General features: G+C 48.5%; 1 protein-coding gene across 1 annotated transcript in view; it reads right to left on the reverse strand.

The window, feature by feature from the left end:
- The window catches only part of LOC142257151 (uncharacterized), a 91,931-nt gene that overhangs the window by 12,698 nt on the left and 55,216 nt on the right, over nt 1–24,017 (reverse strand). Inside the window, exons 23-34 of the mRNA XM_075329267.1 lie at nt 23,078–23,204; nt 22,789–23,000; nt 22,373–22,535; nt 15,275–15,366; nt 14,948–15,108; nt 14,537–14,702; nt 14,160–14,326; nt 12,572–12,638; nt 12,351–12,482; nt 4,896–5,228; nt 4,646–4,761; nt 1,606–1,697 (exon numbers count right to left, since the gene is read on the reverse strand). Of these exons, the coding sequence (XP_075185382.1) occupies nt 1,606–1,697; nt 4,646–4,761; nt 4,896–5,228; nt 12,351–12,482; nt 12,572–12,638; nt 14,160–14,326; nt 14,537–14,702; nt 14,948–15,108; nt 15,275–15,366; nt 22,373–22,535; nt 22,789–23,000; nt 23,078–23,204 (1,828 nt within the window). The remainder of the gene's footprint in view (nt 1–1,605; nt 1,698–4,645; nt 4,762–4,895; nt 5,229–12,350; nt 12,483–12,571; nt 12,639–14,159; nt 14,327–14,536; nt 14,703–14,947; nt 15,109–15,274; nt 15,367–22,372; nt 22,536–22,788; nt 23,001–23,077; nt 23,205–24,017) is intronic.

Raw genomic sequence — 24,017 nt, forward strand, 5'->3', positions numbered from 1 at the left:
AGTGTGTCCTCCAGATTCCCTGTCGTGGATCCCCCAGAGCTGCAGAGCTTTGCCGCTGAGTAGCATCCACCGGCAGAATGCTAAAAATGGCTGCCGGAGCTCTCAGGGGGGGTGTGGAGCCGAGGGCGGCGCCAGCAAAGAGCGGGAATCTGGAGTCCCCAAGTGGTCAATGAGGGTGGGGGGAGACATGCAAAGATGCTCCAGCCCTCAGAGCCGATGTCACGTCGGTAATCCCGCTCTAACCCCTGACAGGCATGCCCGGGGGCGGGATTTTGCTCGAATAGGCCACGGCGAAGCTGGGGACTAAATTTAAGGCCGTGCCCGACAAGCAGGCACGGTCGGCGCGGAAGTCCGCCGAAAAAAACTGCGGACGGAACTACGGCGGCTTCCGGGGAGAAGGAGCGACCTCCCTCCCTGTACAGTCCACACATGGGGACACAGAGTACCTCCAAGTTGCAGGGCCCGGTCCCTGGGGGTGAAGAAGCTCCAGACCGGCAGGTTCCACCAGGGGCTGCGGATGGAGCACGGTCCCAGCACGTGGATGACCGCTTAGGATCCCACTTCTCCCAGAGCCGCATAAGGGATGGTGAAGGAGACGGCATGTGGCTCCAGCCTCTGTACCCGCAATGGGTACCTCAACCTTAACAACACCGCCGACATAGTGGGGTGAGAAGGGAACATGCCGGGGACCCCATCGGGGTCCTCTTTTCTTCCGTCCGTCATAACTATGTATGAGAATGCATGAGTGGATGTGTGCCTCCTTCCACACAAAGCATAAAACTGAGGAGCCCGTGATCTACGGGAGGGTGTATAGGCAGAGGAGAGGGGTTACACTTTTTTAAAAGTGTAATACTTTGTGTGGCCTCCAGAGGCAGAAGCTATACACCCAATTGTCTGGGTCTCCCAATGGAGCGACAAAGAAAATGGGAGTAGATGATGGGAGTAGTTATACTTAGCTGGAACATTTGATTGACTGAGTAATGAGTGGGGGCAGCCATGACATATCTCACATAGACAACCAATGATGGCGCCACCTAGAGGCCTTATTATAAAGGCTGATGGGTTTATTAACCGTTTATTTTGTCTCTTGCTTTCTTTCCACATCTCAGATCGGTGACTCTGGCTTCGCTATATTCTCCATTAATATATGTTGCGTTCTGAAAATCTCCAGTCTCTTCAGTGGCTCATACTGCTTCCTTCCTCATGCTTTACACTGCAGTTCTGCTTGTTTGCATTGGCTGTGTATGAGCACAAGCTCAGCAATCAACTGCTCAACTGACCCACGTAACATGAAGAAAACCTCATATACTTACCTCCGCTCCTAGGATGTTGGTTCTGCAATTCCAAGGGTTCATGTGACAATTATAATTAATGCTAATCAGTGGCTGTAGCCTTCGTACTTTCATCAGATGGAACTGTGAGTGCTGCAGACAATCAGTAGTTGGTGATCACCTGCAGCGGTCATGCTGCAGGAATGGCGCCAGTCCTTTAAGTGTATGGTTTTCTTCATGTTATGTGAGACACAAACAATTGACAAAAGGTTGTACAGTGGTGGACAACCCCGTGAATGGAGATGGGATGCACATGGACAGACGCGGTCCCTACCTCTTCTGCGTTTGGTACTGGTCCGGTAATTTGTGGATCATCAGAAGGTCTTGGATTGCGGTTTTCATGTCAGAATTTGCTTCTCCAACTCCCTGGAATGAGAATGTGAGAATCAAAGAATATAAAATGTTGGATTTTTGTACCTACGGTAAAATCCTTTTCTCATTGAATACATTGAGGGGACATAGGTGTGGGTAGACGCCCTACACTTCAAGGCCTGACAATAGGTGGGAAAAAAAGTGCTGGCCCCTCCTGATGGGCTAAACCTTCTCCTCAGACATGAGGCATTTAGTGCCCAGAGCCGGCGGTGAGCAACCAGAACCAAAAAATTCCAAAGCAACCAGGGACCACCATGACTTTATTGTGGGGAAGAACAGCAAATAGGCCCCAGGCAAAAAGAAGTGATCCCCGGGCAGTAATACAGGGAGAAGGGTGGGAGCTGTGACCCTCAATGTACTCAACCAGAAAAGGATTTTATGGTAAGTACAAAAATACAACTTTCCCCTAAATGGCACTGGGGGACGCAAAACCATGGGACGCCATAAAGTAGTGCACATAGGTGGGAAAAAACAAGAGGTAACCACGTGGACCATCTAGACGCTAGAAGCCTGTGGTATCCTCCAGTCTAAACTGGCGTCGACAGAAACCATAAAGCCGTGGCTGTGGAATCTGAGCAAAGTGTGGACGGAGACCCCAAAACAGCCTGAAAGGCCTGATGCCTGACAGAGCAGGAGGCCCTGAAACTTATTGACTTATTCATGGACCTTACAGGTTTTCACAAAACAGATGTGATGCATTTGGAAATGGCCGTTATAGAAGCTAAGAGGCCTATACGTCGCCCATCAGGGATCACGAGAACAATCAGAACGTCAAAAAAGACTTTGGATTGAAGGGATAGGCTACAAAGGCACTATCCAGATATAGACGGTGGAGGGAACGCTCAAGGAGATGAGCTGGGATGGAGATGGCCAAAGAAGAAGAGGTTGATGTCCTTATCGATATGGAAGGCAGAGACCACCTACACAAGGGCACAAGACCACCTTGTCCTTAGGAGAACAAGGAAGGAAGTCTTGCCAAAAAAAACCCAGCAAGCACAGACACCTAGAATATGGCGGTTACGTCCACCCACCAGGCTGAAATTGAGCTGCCTATTCTCTGAGGGCAGGTAAAGACGGACAGGAGCCGACACTTGGAAACTCAGATAGATTAGACTTAGAATGCACCAGAATTAAGTGTCTCATGCGGTTTGGAAAACTTGATGAATATGGTCCAATGGCTTTTTGTAAGTAAAACCCTTTGGCTAGCATTGCAGGGTGAGTGGTTTTCTGTTTGTGGATAAACCCTTTGGCTAGCATTGCAGGGTCAGGGGTTTTCTGTTTTTGGATAAACCCTTTGGCTAGCATTGCATGGTCAGGGGTTTTCTGTTTTTGGATAAACCCTTTGGCTAGCATTGCAGGGTCAGTGGTTTTCTGGTTTTGGATAAACTCTTTGGCTAGCATTGCAGGGTCAGGGGTTTTCTGGTTTTGGATAAACCCTTTGGCTAGCATTGCAGGGTCAGTGGTTTTCTGGTTTTGGATAAACCCTTTGGCTAGCATTGCAGGGTCAGTGGTTTTCTGGTTTTGGATAAACCCTTTGGCTAGCATTGCAGGGTCAGTGGTTTTCTGGTATTGGATAAACCCTTTGGCTAGCATTGCAGGGTCAGTGGTTTTCTGTTTTTGGATAAAACCTTTGGCTAGCATTGCAGGGTCAGGGGTTTTCTGTTTTTGGATAAACCCTTTGGCTAGCATTGCAGGGTCAGTGGTTTTCTGGTTTTGGATAAACCCTTTGGCTAGCATTGCAGGGTCAGTGGTTTTCTGATTTTGGATAAAACCTTTGGCTAGCATTGCAGGGTCAGGGGTTTTCTGTTTTTGGATAAACCCTTTGGCTAGCATTGCAGGGTCAGTGGTTTTCTGGTTTTGGATAAACCCTTTGGCTAGCATTGCAGGGTCAGTGGTTTTCTGATTTTGGATAAACCCTTTGGCTAGCATTGCAGGGTCAGTGGTTTTCTGGTTTTGGATAAACCCTTTGGCTAGCATTGCACGGTCAGGGGTTTTCTGTTTTTGGATAAACCCTTTGGCTAGCATTGCAGGGTCAGTGGTTTTCTGTTTGTGGATAAACCCATTGGCTAGCATTGCAGGGTCAGGGGTTTTCTGTTTGTGGATAAACCCTTTGGCTAGCATTGCAGGGTCAGCGTTTTTCTGTTTTTGGATAAACCCTTTGGCTAGCATTGCACGGTCAGGGGTTTTCTGTTTTTGGATAAACCCTTTGGCTAGCATTGCAGGGTCAGTGGTTTTCTGTTTGTGGATAAACCCTTTGGCTAGCATTGCAGGGTCAGTGGTTTTCTGGTTTTGGATAAACCCTTTGGCTAGCATTGCAGGGTCAGCGTTTTTCTGTTTTTGGATAAACCCTTTGGCTAGCATTGCAGGGTCAGTGGTTTTCTGTTTGTGGATAAACCCTTTGGCTAGCATTGCAGGGTCAGTGGTTTTCTGTTTGTGGATAAACCCTTTGGCTAGCATTGCAGGGTCAGTGGTTTTCTGTTTGTGGATAAACCCTTTGGCTAGCATTGCAGGGTCAGTGGTTTTCTGTTTGTGGATAAACCCTTTGGCTAGCATTGCAGGGTCAGTGGTTTTCTGTTTGTGGATAAACCCTTTGGCTAGCATTGCAGGGTCAGTGGTTTTCTTCTTTTGGATAAACTTTTTTCCAGCTGTAGTTTTGTTTTAAAAAAGGAAACAAATTCTGAAGCCAGAAAACCCATTTACCAGAATCCTCCATTTTCTCAGGAAATATTAGTTATTTGGAAGGTCTTCCTGTGGCGCCGTTTCAGCAATAACTTCATGTCAGTGTCAAGTGTCAGGTGCGTAGCTGCAGAAATATGTATGTGACGCCACCGGTATCACATGCATAGAGCATACATACAGAATGACGACACCTACGTCTGCAAATATGCCCATTCCTCATATATCACGACAGACTCGGAGATTCTGGGATGTACCGCACTTACCGCGAGCATCCCCGGCCTCTCTGCACCCCAGGAAAGAAAGAAAGCGCGGGATATCGCCCTGACGGCTCCATTCATGCAATGTATGTAGTCACTATTTATAAGGGGTTGATGCAGCCCTAAAATAACAAGAGAGCAAAGTACCAGTCACTGTGTTAAAAGATAACAGAATAACTAAGTTACATATTTTATTCACATTGTACGATCTACGTCATTGTTCTATAAGTTCTGGGTCTGTTCTTCTGTATTGTACCTGTACTGATCCGTGTCACGGCATGCACAATGATCACTGCCAGCTCCCCGACGTGGTCCAGGCACATGGACGGCACAAACAAAGCTTTATTTTCTGTGTCATAGTAGTAATCTCCGAGATGCAGATCGTCCGTCGGCCGCCCGGGACTCTGTACTCTGGGGACTGTCTGAGCTATCAGGAGAAGCAGAGGAGACAGGGCGCAGCCGTGACATGCAAGATGGAGGAGAGCGGAGCCAAACCGGAACACCACCAACTGACGGGGAGAGAGACGGCTCATGTCCATGGGCACAAGACTGCCAATGGTGACTGGCTCAAAGGTTTTATCTTCTTTCTCTGAAAAATACAAGTGGAAAAGAGAGTAACTGAGCTGCACTAATAAACTATATCATTGATTTATTATTCACAATAGGTAATGTCACAGCTCACCTCCTCCCCCTCCTGTACAATGACTCATAACACCTCCATATGCAGCAAATAACACAGGATCTACCATTCACAAAAGTGGAAGTCACAGCTCACCTCCTCCTTCTGTACAATGACTGATAACACATCTATAAACAATAGATAACATAGAATCTAATAGTCACAATAGGTGAAGTCACAGCTCACCTCCTCCTCCTGTACTATGACTAATAACTCCTCTATATACAGCTGATAACAGAGGATCTAATAGTCACAATAGGTGAAGTCACAACTCACCTCCTCCTCATCTTTTACAATAACTGTTAACAGCTCTATATGCAGCTGATAACACAGGATCCACCATTCACAATAGGTGAAGTCACAGCTCACCTCCTCCTCCTGTACAATGACTGATAACACCTATATACAGCTGATAACACAGGATCTAATAGTCACAATAAGTGAAGTCACAGCTCACCTCCTCCTTATCCTTTGCAATAACTGATACCACCTCTATATACAGCTGATAACACAGGATCCACCATTCACAATAGGTGAATACACAGCTCACCTCCTCCCCCTCCTGTACAATGACTGATAACACTTCTATATGCAGCTGATCACACAGAATCCACCATTCACAATAGGTGATGTCACAACTCCATTGTTTTTTTTTCTTTTTACTTCCTCCACCTTTTCTTCTGCATTTAAGCATCAGACAGACGGGCCTTCAGTTTGGATCAGAGATGTCACTGAATAGTGGCAGGAACAATGCATGGGAAGTGATGTAATGAAAGCTCCAGCACCCTTAGTGCTGGCAGAATAAGTGATGAAGAACTGCTTGCTGCTAAAGAGTAAAGAAGGGAATTTTGTTTACTTACCGTAAATTCCTTTTCTTCTAGCTCCTATTGGGAGACCCAGACAATTGGGTGTATAGCTTCTGCCTCCGGAGGCCACACAAAGTATTACACTTTAAAAAGTGTAACCCCTCCCCTCTGCCTATACACCCCCCCGTGCATCACGGGCTCCTCAGTTTTGGTGCAAAAGCAGGAAGGAGGAAACTTATAAATTGGTCTAAGGTAAATTCAATCCGAAGGATGTTCGGAGAACTGAAAACCATGAACCAAAAGAACAATTCAACATGAACAACATGTGTACACAAAGAACAACAGCCCGAAGGGAACAGGGGCGGGTGCTGGGTCTCCCAATAGGAGCTAGAAGAAAAGGAATTTACGGTAAGTAAACAAAATTCCCTTCTTCTTTGTCGCTCCATTGGGAGACCCAGACAATTGGGACGTCCAAAAGCAGTCCCTGGGTGGGTAAAAGAATACCCCGATAAAAAGAGCCGACAACGGCCCTCCTCTTACAGGTGGGCAACCGCCGCCTGAAGGACTCGCCTACCTAGACTGGCATCTGCCGAAGCATAAGTATGCACCTGATAGTGTTTCGTGAAAGTGTACAGACTAGACCAGGTAGCTGCCTGACACACCTGCTGAGCCGTCGCCCGGTGCCGCAATGCCCAGGACGCACCCACGGCTCTGGTAGAATGGGCTTTCAGCCCTGAAGGAATCGGAAGCCCAGAAGAACGGTAGGCTTCAAAAATCGGTTCCTTGATCCACCGAGCCAAGGTTGACTTGGAAGCCTGCGAGCCCTTACGCTGGCCAGCGACAAGGACAAAGAGCGCATCAGAACGGCGCAGTGGCGCCGTGCGAGACACGTAGATCCGGAGTGCTCTCACTAGATCTAACAAATGCAAATCCTTTTCACATTGGTGAATTGGATGAGGGTAAAATGAAGGTAAGGAGATATCCTGATTGAGATGAAAAGGGGACACCACCTTAGGGAGAAAGTCCGGGACCGGACGCAGAACCACCTTATCCTGGTGAAATACCAGGAAGGGGGCTTTGCATGACAGCGCTGCTAGCTCAGACACTCTTCGGAGTGATGTAACTGCCACTAGAAATGCCACCTTCTGCGAAAGACGTGATAGAGAGACATCCCGCAGCGGCTCAAAAGGTGGTTTCTGAAGAGCCGTTAGCACCCTGTTAAGATCCCAGGGTTCTAGCGGACGCTTGTAAGGTGGGACTATGTGGCAAACTCCCTGCAGGAACGTGCGGACCTGCAGAAGCCTGGCTAGACGCTTTTGAAAAAACATGGAAAGCGCCGATACTTGTCCCTTGAGAGAGCCGAGAGACAAACCCTTGTCCATTCCGGATTGAAGGAAGGAAAGAAACGTGGGTAAGGCAAACGGCCAGGGGGTAAACCCCTTATCAGAGCACCAGGCTAAGAAGATCCTCCAAGCCCTGTGATAGATCTTGGCTGACGTTGGTTTCCTGGCCTGTCTCATCGTGGCAATGACCTCTTGAGATAACCCTGAGGACGCTAGGAGCCAGGACTCAATGGCCACACAGTCAGGTTGAGGGCCGCAGAATTCAGATGGAAAAATGGCCCTTGAGACAGCAAGTCTGGTCGGTCTGGGAGCGCCCACGGTTGACCCACCGTGAGGTGCCACAGGTCCGGGTACCACGACCTCCTCGGCCAGTCTGGAGCGACGAGGATGGCGCGGCGGCAGTCGGACCTGATCTTGCGCAACACTCTGGGCAGCATCGCCAGAGGGGGAAACACATAAGGCAGTCGAAACTGCGACCAATCCTGAACTAAGGCGTCCGCCGCCAGAGCTCTGATCCTGAGACCGTGCCATAAATGCCGGGACTTTGTTGTTGTGCCGAGACGCCATGAGATCGACGTCCGGCGTTCCCCAGCGGCAACAGATCTCTTGAAACACGTCCGGGTGAAGAGACCGTTCCCCTGCGTCCATGCCCTGGCGACTGAGAAAGTCTGCTTCCCAGTTTTCTACGCCCGGGATGTGAACCGCGGAGATGGCGGAGGCTGTGGCCTCCGCCCACAGCAGAATCCGCCGAACTTCTTGGAAGGCTTGACGACTGCGAGTGCCGCCCTGGTGGTTGATGTACGCGACCGCCGTGGCGTTGTCCGACTGTATGCGGATCTGCCTGCCCTCCAGCCACCGATGGAAAGCCTTTAGGGCTAGATACACTGCCCTTATCTCCAGAACATTGATCTGAAGGGAGGACTCTGCCGGAGTCCAGGTTCCCTGAGCCCTGTGGTGGAGAAAAACCGCTCCCCACCCTGACAGACTCGCGTCCGTCGTGACCACAGCCCAGGATGGGGGCAGGAAAGATTTTCCCTTCGACAGAGAAGTGGGAAGAAGCCACCACTGAAGAGAGGTCTTGGCTGCCAGAGAAAGGGAGACGTTCCTGTCTAGGGACGTCGACCTCTTGTCCCATTTGCGGAGAATGTCCCATTGGAGTGGACGCAGATGAAACTGCGCAAAGGGAACTGCCTCCATTGCTGCCACCATCTTCCCCAGGAAGTGCATGAGGCGCCTCAAGGGGTGTGACTGGGCCCGAAGGAGAGATTGCACCCCTGTTTGCAGCGAACGCTGTTTGTCCAGCGGTAGCTTGGCTATCGCTGAGAGAGTATGAAACTCCATCCCGAGGTAAGTCAGTGATTGGGTCGGAGTCAATTTTGACTTTGGGAAATTGATGATCCACCCGAACCTCTGGAGAGTCTCCAGAGCAACGGTCAGACTGTGTTGACATGCCACCCGGGAGGGTGCCTTGACTAGAAGATCGTCTAAGTACGGGATCACCGAGTGGCCCTGAGAGTGTAGGACTGCCACAACGGATGCCATGACCTTGGTGAAGACCCGTGGGGCTGTCGCCAGGCCGAAAGGCAGTGCCACAAACTGAAGGTGTTCGTCCCCAATGGCGAAACGCAGGAAGCGTTGATGCTCTGGAGCGATCGGCACATGGAGATAGGCATCCCTGATGTCGATTGATGCTAGGAAGTCTCCTTGGGACATCGAAGCGATGACAGAGCGGAGGGATTCCATGCGAAACCGCCTGGTTCTCACATGTCTGTTGAGCAATTTGAGGTCCAAAACGGGACGGAATGAACCGTCCTTTTTTGGCACCACGAACAGGTTGGAGTAAAAACCGCGACCACGTTCCTGAAGGGGAACGGGGATCACAACTCCTTCTGTCTTCAGAGTGTCCACCGCCTGAAAAAGTGCAACTGTTCGCTCGGGGGGCGGAGATGTTCTGAAAAAACGAGTCGGAGGACGAGAGCTGAACTCTATCCTGTAATCGTGGGACAGAATGTCCCTCACCCATCGGTCTTGGACATGTGGCCACCAGGCGTCGCAAAAGCAGGAGAGCCTGCCACCGACCGAGGATGCGGTTTGGGGAGGCCGAAAGTCATGAGGAGGCCGCCTTGGAGACTGTGCCTCCGGCGGTCTTTGGAGGACGTGACTTAGACCGCCATGCAGAAGAGTTTCTCTGGCTCTTCTGTGGCCTGATGGACGAGGAGGATTGGGATCTGGCTGAGGGCCGAAAGGACCGAAACCTCGCTTGAATTTTTCGTTGCTGAGGTCTCTTTGGTTTGGGCTGGGGTAAGGACGAGTCCTTTCCCTTGGATTGCTTAATAATGTCATCCAATTGCTCGCCAAACAATCGGTCGCCAGAAAAAGGCAAACCGGTCAAGAACTTCTTGGAAGCAGAGTCTGCCTTCCATTCGCGTAGCCACATGGCCCTGCGGACTGCCACCGAATTGGCGGATGCTACCGCTGTACGGCTAGCCGAGTCCAGGACAGCATTCATGGCGTAGGATGAAAATACCGACGCCTGAGAAGTTAAAGACGCTACTTGCGGAGCAGAGGTACGGGTGACCGCATTAATCTCAGACAGACAAGCTGAGATAGCCTGGAGTGCCCACACTGCTGCAAAGGCTGGGGCAAAGGACGCGCCTATGGCTTCATAGATGGATTTCATTAGGAGCTCTATCTGCCTGTCCGTGGCATCCTTGAGCGATGAACTGTCAGCCACTGCTACTACGGATCTAGCCGCCAGTCTAGAGACTGGAGGATCCACCTTGGGACATTGAGCCCAACCCTTAACTACGTCAGAGGGGAAGGGGTAACGTGTGTCATTAAGGCGTTTAGTAAAGCGCTTGTCCGGGAAAGCCCTGTGCTTCTGGACAGCATCTCTGAAGTTAGAGTGATCGAAGAAGGCACTCCGAGTACGTTTGGGAAACCTAAACTGGTGCTTCTCCTGCTGTGAGGCCGACTCCTCTATAGGTGGAGTTGGGGGAGAAAGATCTAGCACCTGGTTGATGGACGCTATAAGGTCATTTACTATGGCGTCCCCTTCAGGTGTATCAAGATTGAGAGCAACGTCAGGGTCAGAGTCCTGGGCTGCGACCTCCGCCTCATCCTCTAGAGAGTCCTCAAGCTGGGACCCCGAACAGCGTGATGAAGTCGGGGAAGATTCTAAGCGAGCCCGCTTAGCCGGTCTGGGACTGCGGTCCGTGCCGGAGTCCTCCACGTAATAACTAGAGGCCACCCCAGGAGCACGCTTCGTCGCAGACCGAGAGGGGCCTGGGGGCGATCCCGCAGTGCCCGGGGCCTGTGTAAGGGCCGGTCTGGACTGCAAGACTTCTAGTATTTTAGCAGACCATTTGTCCATAGACTGAGCCATGGATTGTGAAAGTGACTCAGAGTTTCTCAGCTAACACTGCAAACTCTGTCCCTGCCACCTGTACAGGGGTAGCCGGCGGTTCTACCTGGGCCGAGGGTCCCACCAGTGCCCCAGGCTCCGGCTGAGCGAGTGCCACAGGGCCCGAGCATTGCTCACAGTGAGGGTAGGTGGAACCTGCAGGTAGCATAGCCGCACAAGAGGTACATGTTGCAAAATAACCCTGTGTCTTGGCACCCTTGCTCCTTGTGAACGACATGCTGTTGTCTCCCAGGAGAATGATCACTGAGGGATATATAGCCACAAGCTAACAGTACAGCCGAACCGAGAAAATGTATACAAATATAATATATATATATATACAGTTCGGCACTCTAGGGGGACCAGCACCGGGTGACCGGTGTGGCTTACCGACCGCTCAAGCGGTGTGTGGCCACCAGATTCCCTGCCTCGGGTCTCCCAGAGCTGCAGCCAGAAGTCCTCCACCGGCAGAATGTGCTTAAAACATGGCTGTCGGCGTTCACAGGGGAGGAGGGAGCTGTGGGCGTAACTACAAAAGTGCGGGAATCTGGTGCCCCAGAGTGATTAGTGAGGGGGGAGGAGGACAGCTAAGTGTGCTCCAGCCCTCACTGTCGGCGTCAGACCGACCGTCCCGCCCTTTCCCCTGACTGGCAGGCCTGGGGGCGGGAGTTTAAGGCACTAGGCCGCAAAAGCCGGGGACTAAAGTTAAAACCGCGGCCGGCAAGCAGGCGCGGTCGGCGCGGTAGTCCCGGTCTCATACCAACACCGCAGTCGCTGCAGCGTCTGAGGCCAAAGTGCTCCATGCACCGTCCCCAAGGGGACACACAGAGTACCTGTAGATGCAGGGCCCTGTCCCTGATGATAGTCAGTCTCCTGTCCGTCAGAATCCCAATGGGGCTGCGGAGGGAGCCCGGTCCCAGTGCCTGGATGACCGGATAGGATCCCACTTCTCCCAGAGCCCCTAAGGGATGGGGAAGGAAAACGGCATGTGGCTCCAGCCTGTGTACCCGCAATGGGTACCTCAACCTTAACAACACCGCCGACTTAGTGGGGTGAGAAGGGAGCATGCCGGGGGCCCTGTTATGGGCCCTCTTTTCTTCCATCCGATACAATCAGCAGCTGCTGCTGACTATAATGGGAGCATGAGTGAATGTGTGCCTCCTTCAACACAAAGCATAAAAACTGAGGAGCCCGTGATGCACGGGGGGGTGTATAGGCAGAGGGGAGGGGTTACACTTTTTAAAGTGTAATACTTTGTGTGGCCTCCGGAGGCAGAAGCTATACACCCAATTGTCTGGGTCTCCCAATGGAGCGACAAAGAAAGTCTGCAGTATGGTGCAGCAGAAGACAGTTCTTGGACATATAGCAGAATCTATATCTGTCTATGGGATTTGATGCTCTGTTTTAGAAAAAGCAAACTTCAATTGCAATAGTTGACGTCGCCCATCACTTGTCACACATCACAGTCACCAATCAGCACCTGGAGTCTGTTTATTAAGTGCTTGTTTGATTTCTTCTAAAGTCTTGGTTAAAGGGCTGGTGGTGATGAGTTTCTTAAGGTTTTCTTCTCTGTACAATGCAGTCATGAAGAGCTGTGGGTGAAACTGCAAACCTAGGAAAAAACACAAAAAATAACCAGGTGCAAAATAAATATGACATAATGGTGCTAATTATTCTAATAAACCCGTGGCTGTGACGCACCCACAGAAGAAAGCATCGGTATGTTGCCGTGCATCAGACCTTCATACGCTTTCTTATTGGCTGAGATCTGGGGAAAAGTAAGAAAATATTCAGGATCTGTAAAGTTAGCAGCAGAATTGGATTAATTACCGTATATACTCGAGTATAAGACGACCCGAGTATAAGCTGAGGCCCCTAATTTTACCCCCAAAACTGGGAAACCTTATTGACTCCAATATAAGCCTAGGGTGGAAAATGCAGCAGCAACTGGTAAATCTCAAAAATAAAAATATACACCAATAAAATGTAATGTGCCCATATTGTACCCTGTAGTAATGTGCCCCATCCTTCTAACCTATAGTAATGTGCCCATCCTTTAGTAATGTTCTCATTCCTGGCCTCTTCATATCCCCCATTATATCGTTGTTCACCCCCCCCACAATTCTTCTCACCTGTCCTCCATTTCTGCGGTGTCCTTACCTGCTTCGCGCAGTCCGCAGGCACACAGACACCTCGGTGATCACGTCCGGTGCCCAGAGCTGCCGCTGCAGGCTGCCGTCAAGGCTTGACGACGGCGGCGGCCCTGTGCACCGGACACAATAATTGAGGGGTGCTTCTTGCAGTCCATGGATATATAGACTCTTTGGTGATTTCGTCCGGTGCACAGGACTGCCGCTGTCACGGCGCTGCAAAGCATTCAACTGCAGTAAAGCCATGATGGCAGCCTGCAGGGGCGGCTCCGAGCACCGGACGAGATCACCGAGGAGTCTAAGTGCCTGCAGACTGCAAGAAGCAGGTAAGGACACCGCAGGAACGGAGGACAGGTGACAAGAATTTTTATATGGGAACCTCACTCGAGTATAAGCCGAGGGGGACGTTTTCAGCATAAGCAAAACGGGCTGAAAAACTCGGCTTATACTCGAGTATTTACGGTAAATCATTTACATGACGACCTTTAATGAATTATTTCATGAGTAGGAAATTACAGATCTCAAAAACTGTGATAAATCGCATCAATGTGCCGCCACCACTGCTGTCAGCAACCGATTATTACGGTAACTTATTCCCACCTTTAAAGTGAATGACTATTGCTAGGATGCGTCATCAGGTCATAGTCAATAAAGGTTTGACCTCTCGGACCCCCAAACATCCTAGAATTTTACAACCGTCGCCATTCACGTAAATATACCATGCCCAATGAGGAGTGGAGGATTTTTTTTACTAAAATGGATGAATTTTCGCGGTAAAGTATTTTTGTATTAGGGTTTTATTGTGAATTTGGGGGTGTTGTTCTTCTACATCCTCTATATATTACTGTACATAGCGGACTGTACTGATTTACGTCTTATTGTATCCTTACCTCTCCCTTCTGAGCTGAGGTACTAGCGGCCAAAAAAACAGTTCAGAAGAAGAGATCAGCGTTGCAGAGCAGAGAGGAGATCACTGGTAACTCGCTCTGCCGTCTGTTTAGTACAGTGATACATAGAGGATGTAGAAACCAAATACTGCAAAACTTCATGCAACTCTTATGAAAAAAAATGTTTCTTAAAAAAAATATATACACGTAAAAATAAATACATCCCAAATCTGCTGAAAAGTAATATTTGACCTGGTCGTGCTCCGGGGGTTTGGATCCTCTGGCACCATTAGGACCCTTGGCGTGGTGGTGGGGCTCCTTGGCGGACGGGTTCTTCTTTGCGGCTAGCTCAGACGACACCTTCATCAATGTCAGCTTTACAACTTTCATAAGTGTGATGGCTTCTTGCATGAAAACACCTAGAATTAACACAATCTTATAGCAGGTAAGTGTCAAAATGGCGCTCAATGTGTCCGTGACTGAGGGAAAAGTAAGTGAGACATCAAGTCAAGCTTCATCTGAGGTTACAGATTTAGGAAAGTATTTACAAAAGGGTTTATCTGTAGATGTTCGGTCACATGAAAGGGACTTAGGAAACAAAGTATAAAATAAAACAGAAAATAATTGACCTTGGGTGGGCTCGGTGCTGCTATACCCCTGGTTTATGCTCAGGGACGAGCTCTGACTCTGCTGGGAAGTCATGGTGGCTCTTGTACTTTCCTCTTCACCGTCCAGTGGGATTTTCCTCCACTCAACACTTTTATTGGTCCCCAATTCGAGGGTCTGTAACATTTCCTAGAACAGGAGAAAACAAAACAGCCAAAAGCATTTGCAGAACCCTTCATAAGGTGGACGGTAGCAATGGGTCGGTGGTATGGCCATGGCCTAGCGGTGGGTTAGTGATATGGCCATGGCCTAGCGGTGGGTTAGTGATATGGCCATGGCCTAGCGGTGGGTCAGTGGTATGGCTATGGCCTAGCGGTGGGTCAGTGGTATGGCTATGGCCTAGCGGTGGGTTAGTGGTATGGCTATGGCCTCACCTTCAGGACCTGGATCCGGTGTATGAAGGCTTTATAGAAGGACAGCGTCTCGTTCCGGTGTCTTCCCAGCTGAGACGTCAAGTGAAGATTTTGATCTTCCAGTTTGTCAAATAAAGTCCGTACATTGAAATCCTCCAGGACGCGGGCACAGCTCCTATGATCTGAGACAAATTATGAGCGTGACGGCTCTGCGGCCACCGGTGTATAGGGAACATACTGATAGTGATGGCTAATAGGGTTGTACAGACTTCTAATTGATAATGGGATACATCTATAGGGTCTGGATAGGGAGCAGAGGCTGAACATTGACCTGTACACATCACGTACTGTATGCACCTGATCCATAGGAGATCTCCTTCTTCCCAATGTCTAGTATCTCTCCAGAGCCGCGAGAGCCGACAGCTTCATAAAACTGGAGACTGAGGGAGAAAACATGCAGATATATCACATATTGCTCCACGGTGTATAACCTATGGCCCCCTCACCCCCCAGTGTTTAACCTCAGACCCCCTCACTCCCCCGTGTATAACTTCAGACCCCCAGTGTATAACCTCAGACCCCCTCACCCCCCCAGTGTATAACTTCAGACCCCCTCACCCCCCCCCCCAGTGTATAACCTCAGACCCCAGCCATGCTATTTTCCCTTAATAACATATGACAGAGTCACCGGTGGTGCGGAGCTCACTGATACCAGCGCAGTCCTATAATAGGAGCAACGGGATAACAAGTTGATTCATTCCATTTCTTCCTCCAAAATCTTTGCCCGCCACCTGTTAGTGATATTATTGAGAAATGGAAGAAACCGCAGCAACTCAGCCACAAAGTGAAGACCCCGTAATGTTACAGAACGGGGGGCTGAGTGCTGAGGAGCAGAGGACAGAAAAGTCAGCACCGCTCTGCTCACCCCAAAACTGCAGAGTCCTGACCTACTCTGGAAACATCAGCACAAACACTGCACCCACCGGGAGCTTCATGGCCGGGCAGCTACAGCAGCCATACATCACCGAGCACAATGCCGAGCCATACATCACCAAGCACAATGCCGAGCCATACATCACCGAGCACAATGCCGAGCCGTACATCACCAAGCACAATGCCGAGCCGTACATCACCAAGCACAATGCCGAGCCGTACATCACCAAGCACAACGCCGAGTTGTACATCACCAAGCACAATGCCGAGCCGTACATCACCAAGCACAATGCCGAGCCGTACATCACCAAGCACAATGCCGAGCCGTACATCACCAAGTACAATGCCAAGCCACGCGTCACCAAGCACAATGCCGAGCCATACGTCACCAAGTACAATGCCAAGCCATACGTCACCAAGCACAATGCCGAGCCACGCGTCACCAAGCACAATGCCGAGCCATACGTCACCAAGTACAATGCCAAGCCGCGCGTCACCAAGCAGTGACAGATCGCACTGCTTTATCTGCATCTGATGGAGGAGTCTGGGTTTGGTGAATCCCAGGAGAATGATACCCCCTGACTACACTGTGCCCGCTGTACAATTTGGAGGAAGAGGATAATGCTCCAGGATGTTATCAGGAGTCCGCATTGGCCTCTTCGCTCTCGTGAGGGGAAATCTTAATGATTTAGAAGAAGACATTATGGACAATGGGAAGACCTTTTTCTGTTCTACCTGGAGCACAAGGTCCATACAGACATGGAGGAGGAGTTTGGTGGAAGGAAATACCTTGCGGCATAGAGCCTGGACCTTAATCCCATCCAACACCTTTGGGATGAACTATAGATTGTGAGCCCAGCTTCTCCCAACATTGGGGTGTGCCGCCCCCATGCCAGCAGCTGGCGCTGCTCGAGTCCAGACCTTCAGGGGTGGTGGCTCGAGGATCTCCAGACCCGGGGGTCTAGCAAACACACCGAATAAAAGGGGGGACGTATATGTACGGGCTGGGCCGTATTAAGTTCGTGACGCCACCCACGGTGCGTGGTGAGTTGGGACACTACCGCTGCAGTTATGGGGCACCCGGGAGAGATATTGTGCAGCAAGTTGTTAACCCCTCCGTGGGCAGGGATGATGGCCCCGGGACCCGGTGGCTCAGTGCAGGGGATAGCGACCGCAGGGGGTGCTGGTGTACTCACTGTTAGTAAAACACACAAGTCTTTGGTAAACCAAGGTGATGGTGGCCGGTGCCGCGGCCAGTTGCATTCAGGGTCCCCCACCCGGCTGGTGGTGTCTATCTCTGTCCTCTGCACTGTTTTAAGTAGTAATGACTTCCCAGTCTGAAACGTAGGCGTCCGCTCCCGGCTGGATGTTGCCTAAGGAGGCGTGCCCGCAGACGCTGGCCCGTGAGATCTGTGGGCCCTGGCGGTGACCTCTTATCCCTAATCAGTGGGCTGTTGTCTTCTATGAGGGACTTTGGGTGGGACCAGGGCCGGATTATAGGCAGGGCAGGCGGGGCTGCCGCCCAGGGGCCCCCACCACAAGAGCCTCCAAGGGGGCCCCCACCACCATCTGTCTTCGGCTTCCTGTGTTGGCGGCCCCCATGATCATAGCTGGCTTTATCATCTACATGTGAGTAGTGCAGTTGCACAGTGTGCCGTCCGCCAGGCTCCAGAGGGGGGCGGTGCAGGGAGACAGATGTCATTTTGATTTTCAGCTCCCTCACTGCGTGCTTCCTCTCTGCCGCGGCTGTTATCTGCCCGAGAGGATTGTGGGGGCGGGAAATTCATCGTCTCTGATGTGTCACCGCCATCCTGCTGCTGTGGATGCAGCTAGAGCCTGCACCGTCCATGAGAGATGCAGGCTGAGATAGAAGGACGCGCGGGATGTCAGCTGTGAGAGTAAGGTCACTCAGCAGGACAGGGGGAGGGGGGGTGTAGAGGGGGCCACAGTGCTCTCCAAGTAACTCCAAAACAGAGCTATCAGTAAGGGGGAATAACTGTATATAGCTGTACATGAAAGGTGGAGACAGGGACATTTTATTGCAAGTGGTGTATATTTTGTTCCTGGAGTTTGGGGGGGGGGGGGGTCATTTTACTGCAAGAGGTGAAGTGTGTATGAACGACCTACATATGAGCTACATTGCAGTATAGTCCCTGACACCCATCAATGTTTAAACCTACCTACACCTCCTTAATTACACTTCCCTTTTCATATAATCAGAATTCAAGCCCCTTCCCTAGATTATAATCATATAATAATGCCCCCTCCCCCACTAGATTGTAATCTTATAATAATGCCCTCTCCCCCACTGGAGTATAATTATACAATAACACCCTCCCCACACTAATATATAATCATAGCATAAGGCTCCCACAGAGATTATAATCATATAATAATGCCCCCCAAGTAGATTATAATCATATACTAATGCCCCCTCCCCCACTGGAGTATAATCATAGGATAATACTCCCCTCACCTGGAGAGCAATCATAAAATAATGCCCACCCCCCTTCCCCTGGAATATAGTAGAGTAAAACACCTCACTAATGGAGTATAATCATAAAATCTTGCCCCCTCCCTAGAGTGGAGTATAATCATAGAATAATGTCCCCCATCCCTTTGACTATAATCATTATCCCCTTTTTGAGTATATTCATACACTAACTTATTGTGATATAAACGCCTCCTGGAGTATAATTACATACACCCCTTGCAGTACAATGATGCCCCCCCCGGAGTTTAATGTGTACTTTCCATGTTCATGTGCCAGACGTATTGCTGAGTGCCATTCACTGACAGCTATCAGTTTTGTTATTCATATTGACTTCATAAAATTTTGTCATAGTAATATTGTACTCAAAATTTAACTCCTTCACCCCGATTTTCCGTTTTTTTTTTTTTGTTTTTTTTCTCCCCTTCTTCCGAGAGCCGTAACTTTTTTTATTTTTCCATCAATCTTGCCATATAAGGGCTTATTTTTTGCGTGACAAATTGTACTTTTGAGTGAAATCATCAGTTTTACCATATATTGTACTAGGAAACAGGAAAAAAATCCAAGTGCGATAAAATTGCAAAAAAAGTGCAATTGCACGATTGTTTTTGGGTTATTTTATTCACCATGTTCACTATATTGTAAAACTACCATGTCAGTATGATGCCGAGTTCATAGATACCAAACAGGTATACTCTTACTTTTATCTAAGGGGTTAAAAAATATTCAGACGTTTGTTAAAAAAAAGAATTGTGCTTTTGGTGCCATTTTTTGAAACCCGTAGTGTTCTAATTTTTTGGGATGTGAGGCTCAGTGACTGCTAATATTTTTGCGTCTTGAGCTGGTGTTTTCAATTATACAATTTTTATGTAGTTGCTACTTTTTGATCGCCCGTTATTGGATCTTTTTAAAAATTTTGTGGCGACCCAAAAACATAATTTTGGCATTTGGATTTTTTTCTCGCTTCACCATTTACCGATCTGATTAATTGATTTTATATTTTTATTGATCGGGCATTTCTGAACTCTGAGATATCAAATATGTGTATGTTTTTTTAACTGTTTTATTTTCAGTGGGGCGAATGAGGCATGATTTGAACTTTTTATTTATTTTTTTACATTTTGTATTTATTTTACTAGTCCCCTTGAGAGCTATAAGCATCAGCAGTCTGATCGCTTGTGCATCCCTGTTGATCAGAGCTGTACAGCTCTGATTAGCAGAAATACAGCATTCCTGTGTGAGTCGGCACTCTATCGACTGTGACAGAAAATATGTCATGATAGCAACAGGGGTCATTACATGGCCCGCCGCTACCATAGCAACCATCGACTTCCCGTGATCGTGACAAGGGGCCACTGATGGCGGCAGGGAACAGCGCGATCCTCGATCTTTCTGTGTGTAAGTGGACAGCTGTGAGTTATCCTGGACTGTATCTGTATTGTAGTACTGGAAATCTGAATGTGGTAGAACAGGATAAGACACATGTTCATTGGATTTATATCTAAATGCTACAGTTCGCGCTCTACTGTTATGGCTAAAAATGTTAACGTTTATGGGGCCCCCACCAGATTTTCTGCCCAGGGGCCCCCATCAACCTTAATCCGGCTCTGGGTGGGACAGAACCTCTAGTCCTGTCCTCAATCGGTTAATTAACCAGTCCGCTTGTTTCCAGTTTCTGGCTTCAGAGTCCGAGTACCCCCCTTGTGCTACGGTTTCTGGGTCGGTTCCCTGTGTCGGTACCGGCAGGCTACAACCCTGTCTCGGTCCACCTCGGTTCCACCGAGCTGTCTTCCCGTCTCCTGCTGACGGAGACCACCGTCTGCCACCTAGCCAGAGGCACCAGGGCTCCTACCCTGGTACCGTTCAATTTGGACTACTCCTGCTGGAGCTACACCTAGCCCCAGCACACCTCCTCTCAACTTGAACTCCAAAGCACAACTCTGTTTTTCCCGCCCTGGGTTGTCTAGACCCCTGGGTTGGCGTGCACCAACTGCCTGGTCACGCCCACTGGTGTGTATCTTTTCCTAAGGAGGGGGGGGTGACTAGGGTTTCAGGTCGGCTGTGTGTTGCCTAGTGAGGGAAGGTGTTATGCAGGGGCCTAACTGTGACTACCTGGTTTTGCCAGGGCGTCACAAGTGCCTGAGCTTCTTCCCAGTAGAGTGAATATTATATCTGCAGAGCGACCATCTCTACATTAATGTCTATGGATGTAGAATTGGAGGCCACAAAAGCTTCCTGGAGGTGAGATCTGGAGGAGGCACATACTTTTCTCCACACAGTATATGTATGTGTTTTATGGCATATATGGATGTCATATGTGGCATAGAGTAAATATACAGTCATATGAAAAAGTTTGGGCACCCCTATTAATATTAACCTTTTTTCTTTATAACAATTTGGGTTTTTGCTATTTCAGTTTCATATATCTAATAACTGATGGACTGAGTAATATTTCTGGATTGAAATGAGGTTTATTGTACTAAGAGAAAATGTGCAATCCGCATTTAAACAAAATTTGACCGGTCCAAAAGTATGGGCACCTCAACATAAAAGTGACATTAATATTTTGTAGATCCTCCTTTTGCAGAAATCACAGCCTCTAGTGGCTTCCTGTAGCTTTTAATGAGTTCCTGGATCCTGGATGAAGGTAGATTTGACCATTCCTGTTTACAAAACAATTCCAGTTCAGTTAAGTTTGATGGTCGCCGAGCATGGACGGCCGCTTCAAATCATCCCACAGATGTTCAATGATATTCAGGTCTGGGGACTGGGATGGCCATTCCAGAACATTGTAATTGTTCCTCTGCATGAATGCCTGAGTAGATTTGGAGCGGTGTTTTGGATTATTGTCTTGCTGAAATATCCATCCCCTGCGTAACTTCAACTTCGTCACTGATTCTTGCACATTATTGTCAAGAATCTGCTGATACTGAGTTGAATCCATGCGACCCTCAACTTTAACAAGATTCCCGGTGCCGGCATTGGCCACACAGCCCCAAAGCATGATGGAACCTCCACCAAATTTTACTGTGGGTAGCAAGTGCTTTTCTTGGAATGCCGTGTTTTTTTGCCTCCATACATAACGCCTTTTTGTATGACCAAACAACTCAATCTTTGTTTCATCAGTCCACAGGACCTTCTTCCAAAATGTAACTGGCTTGTCCAAATGTGCTTTTGCATACCTCAGGCGACTCTGTTTGTGGCGTGCTTGCAGAAACGGCTTCTTTCGCATCACTCTCCCATACAGCTTCTTCTTGTGCAACGTGCGCTGTATTGTTGACCGATGCACAGTGACACCATCTGCAGCAAGATGATGCTGCAGGTCTTTGGAGGTGGTCTGTGGATTGTCCTTGACTGTTCTCACCATTCTTCTTCTCTGCCTTTCTGATATTTTTCTTGGCCTGCCACTTCTGGGCTTAACAAGAACTGTACCTGTGTTCTTCCATTTCATTACTATGTTCCTCACAGTGGAAACTGAGTTTAAATCTCTGAGACAACTTTTTGTACCTTCCCCTGAACAACTATGTTGAATAATCTTTGTTTTCAGATCATTTGAGAGTTGTTTTGAGGAGCCCATGATGCCACTCTTCATAGGAGATTCACATAGGAGAACAACTTGCAAGTGGCCACCTTAAATACCCTTTCTCATGATTGGATACACCTGCCTATGAAGCTCAAAGCTCAATGAGGTTACAAAACCAATTTAGTGCTTTAGTAAGTCAGTAAAAAGTAGTTAGGAGTGTTCAAATCAAGAAATCGATAAGGGTGCCCATACTTTTGCACCGGTCAAATTTTGTTTAAATGCGGATTGTACATTTTCTGTTAGTGCAATAAACCTCATTTCAATTCACAAATATTACTCAGTCCATCAGTTATTAGATATATGCAACTGAAATAGCAAAAACCCACATTGTTATAAAGAAAAAAGGTTAACATTAATAGGGGTGCCCAAACTTTTTCATATGACTGTATACTGTATATCAGGGTATTATATATACTATACATCACATCAATGGGACCACCTGTCTCGTGTGAGTACATATTCAGGTGAGATATAAGGTTCTCCAACACTTCTCCATCTGGGTTTCCAGTTCTTCAGTGGGCTGGGGCTGTAGAGTGAGGGTCGTAATACCAAGGTGAGGACCAGGAGAGCGACCATAACTATGAAGAGCAGCAGCAGGATGCCTAGACAACATACAAGATGGCAGCATTAGCATCGCGTGTAAGGCCTCATTCACGCATCAGTGTTTGTTGCCAAAGGCGGGAGTTGAACTTACAGAGAAACTCTATAGAAGAAAGACTGACACCTTTTATGTTTTGGAGACACTCCTGGTTTTGGCAACAAATAGTGACATGTGAATGAGGCCTAGTAGTCAGGATTGCAGTAAGAGGATAAAATGCCCCTATGATACCCAACATGAAGGATGTGATTTCTTACCCCAAATAGCGGCCCAGTTTGGTGCCAGGTGGAGCCTGTGCTGGGTGACGACACCCTGCCTGACCAGCTGATATGGAGAAGACGGCTGGATACGAGAGGCCCCCGGATCACAATACACATTATTCTCTTTCACCGTCACAAAAAGGGATTGATCTCTCATCCCGTTGTCCATGAACACGTATGTGCCAGGATCTGTGAACATGTGGGCGAATCTACAACATAGATAACACAAGATCAGTGCTCTGCACAAAGGGTTAAACGTGATAAGCTGCGAGCACAGAGCAAGTACCTGGAGACATTCGCATGGGTCTCTCTGATGAGGTGATCGAGCCTCCTGAACGCCCCAAAATCCCAGTGAGGGTTAGTATTGAACAAGTGATCCTTCTGATAGAGGGGATAATGGCTGGACGTCCGCTCTGTGATACACAGGATGGCGTGTGCTATTAGACAGTTATTAACCCACAAAGACAAGGACATCGCTTTACTGTTGGCTGAATGGCATCTGAAGAAAAGGATTTTTCAGTCCTTGGACCTTTTTTCAAGACCCGAGATATCGACCTGATCATGATTCTCCAGAACTGAAAATCTGAGAACTTTTTCTCCCTAAATCCCCAAGACAACTAGAAGATGGACACTGTCCCAGATGTGACATTTTCAACAGGTTCTTATTCTACAAACCCTTGAAGGTGTCACAGACGTTCTTGCTAAAAATAACTAAGGAACGTTTCATACTATTGCTTTTCCAAGAAAAAGAACAGATTTGCCCTTGTAAAATAAACCTCCAGAGGACGCTGCCGGGACCTTGTACGTCAGGGTCTGCTATGAGATCATAATGTTGTGATCTTGGAATCTGGAAAGCACGTCTTACGGAGAGGAAGCCTATCCGAGGTTGAAGCTCCTACAAAGAGCTGAGAGTGATTTTGGCCGATTATCACACGATGCGGAGAATCAGCTTTACCTGCCGTGATGTGGATCTGGTGATGGAACTTCTCATCAAGTCTTTCTCCCTCTTTGGGGAAAACTTTTGGTTTTTGAAGACTTTTCTAATGATTTTTTTTTAACCATTTTTACATACTGATATGAGAAGACTTGGAAAATGTTTCTAATCATTATCACTAGCAAGTTATTAAAGGAATCCTGTCATATTGCTCATGCAGTCTGAAATGCAGGGAGCATGTCATAGAGCAGGAGGAAAGATAATTTGTTTTCCCTACAAATTGATATATAGG

Source organism: Anomaloglossus baeobatrachus, chromosome 11 (assembly GCF_048569485.1).
Source record: "Anomaloglossus baeobatrachus isolate aAnoBae1 chromosome 11, aAnoBae1.hap1, whole genome shotgun sequence".
NCBI lineage: Eukaryota > Metazoa > Chordata > Amphibia > Anura > Aromobatidae > Anomaloglossus > Anomaloglossus baeobatrachus.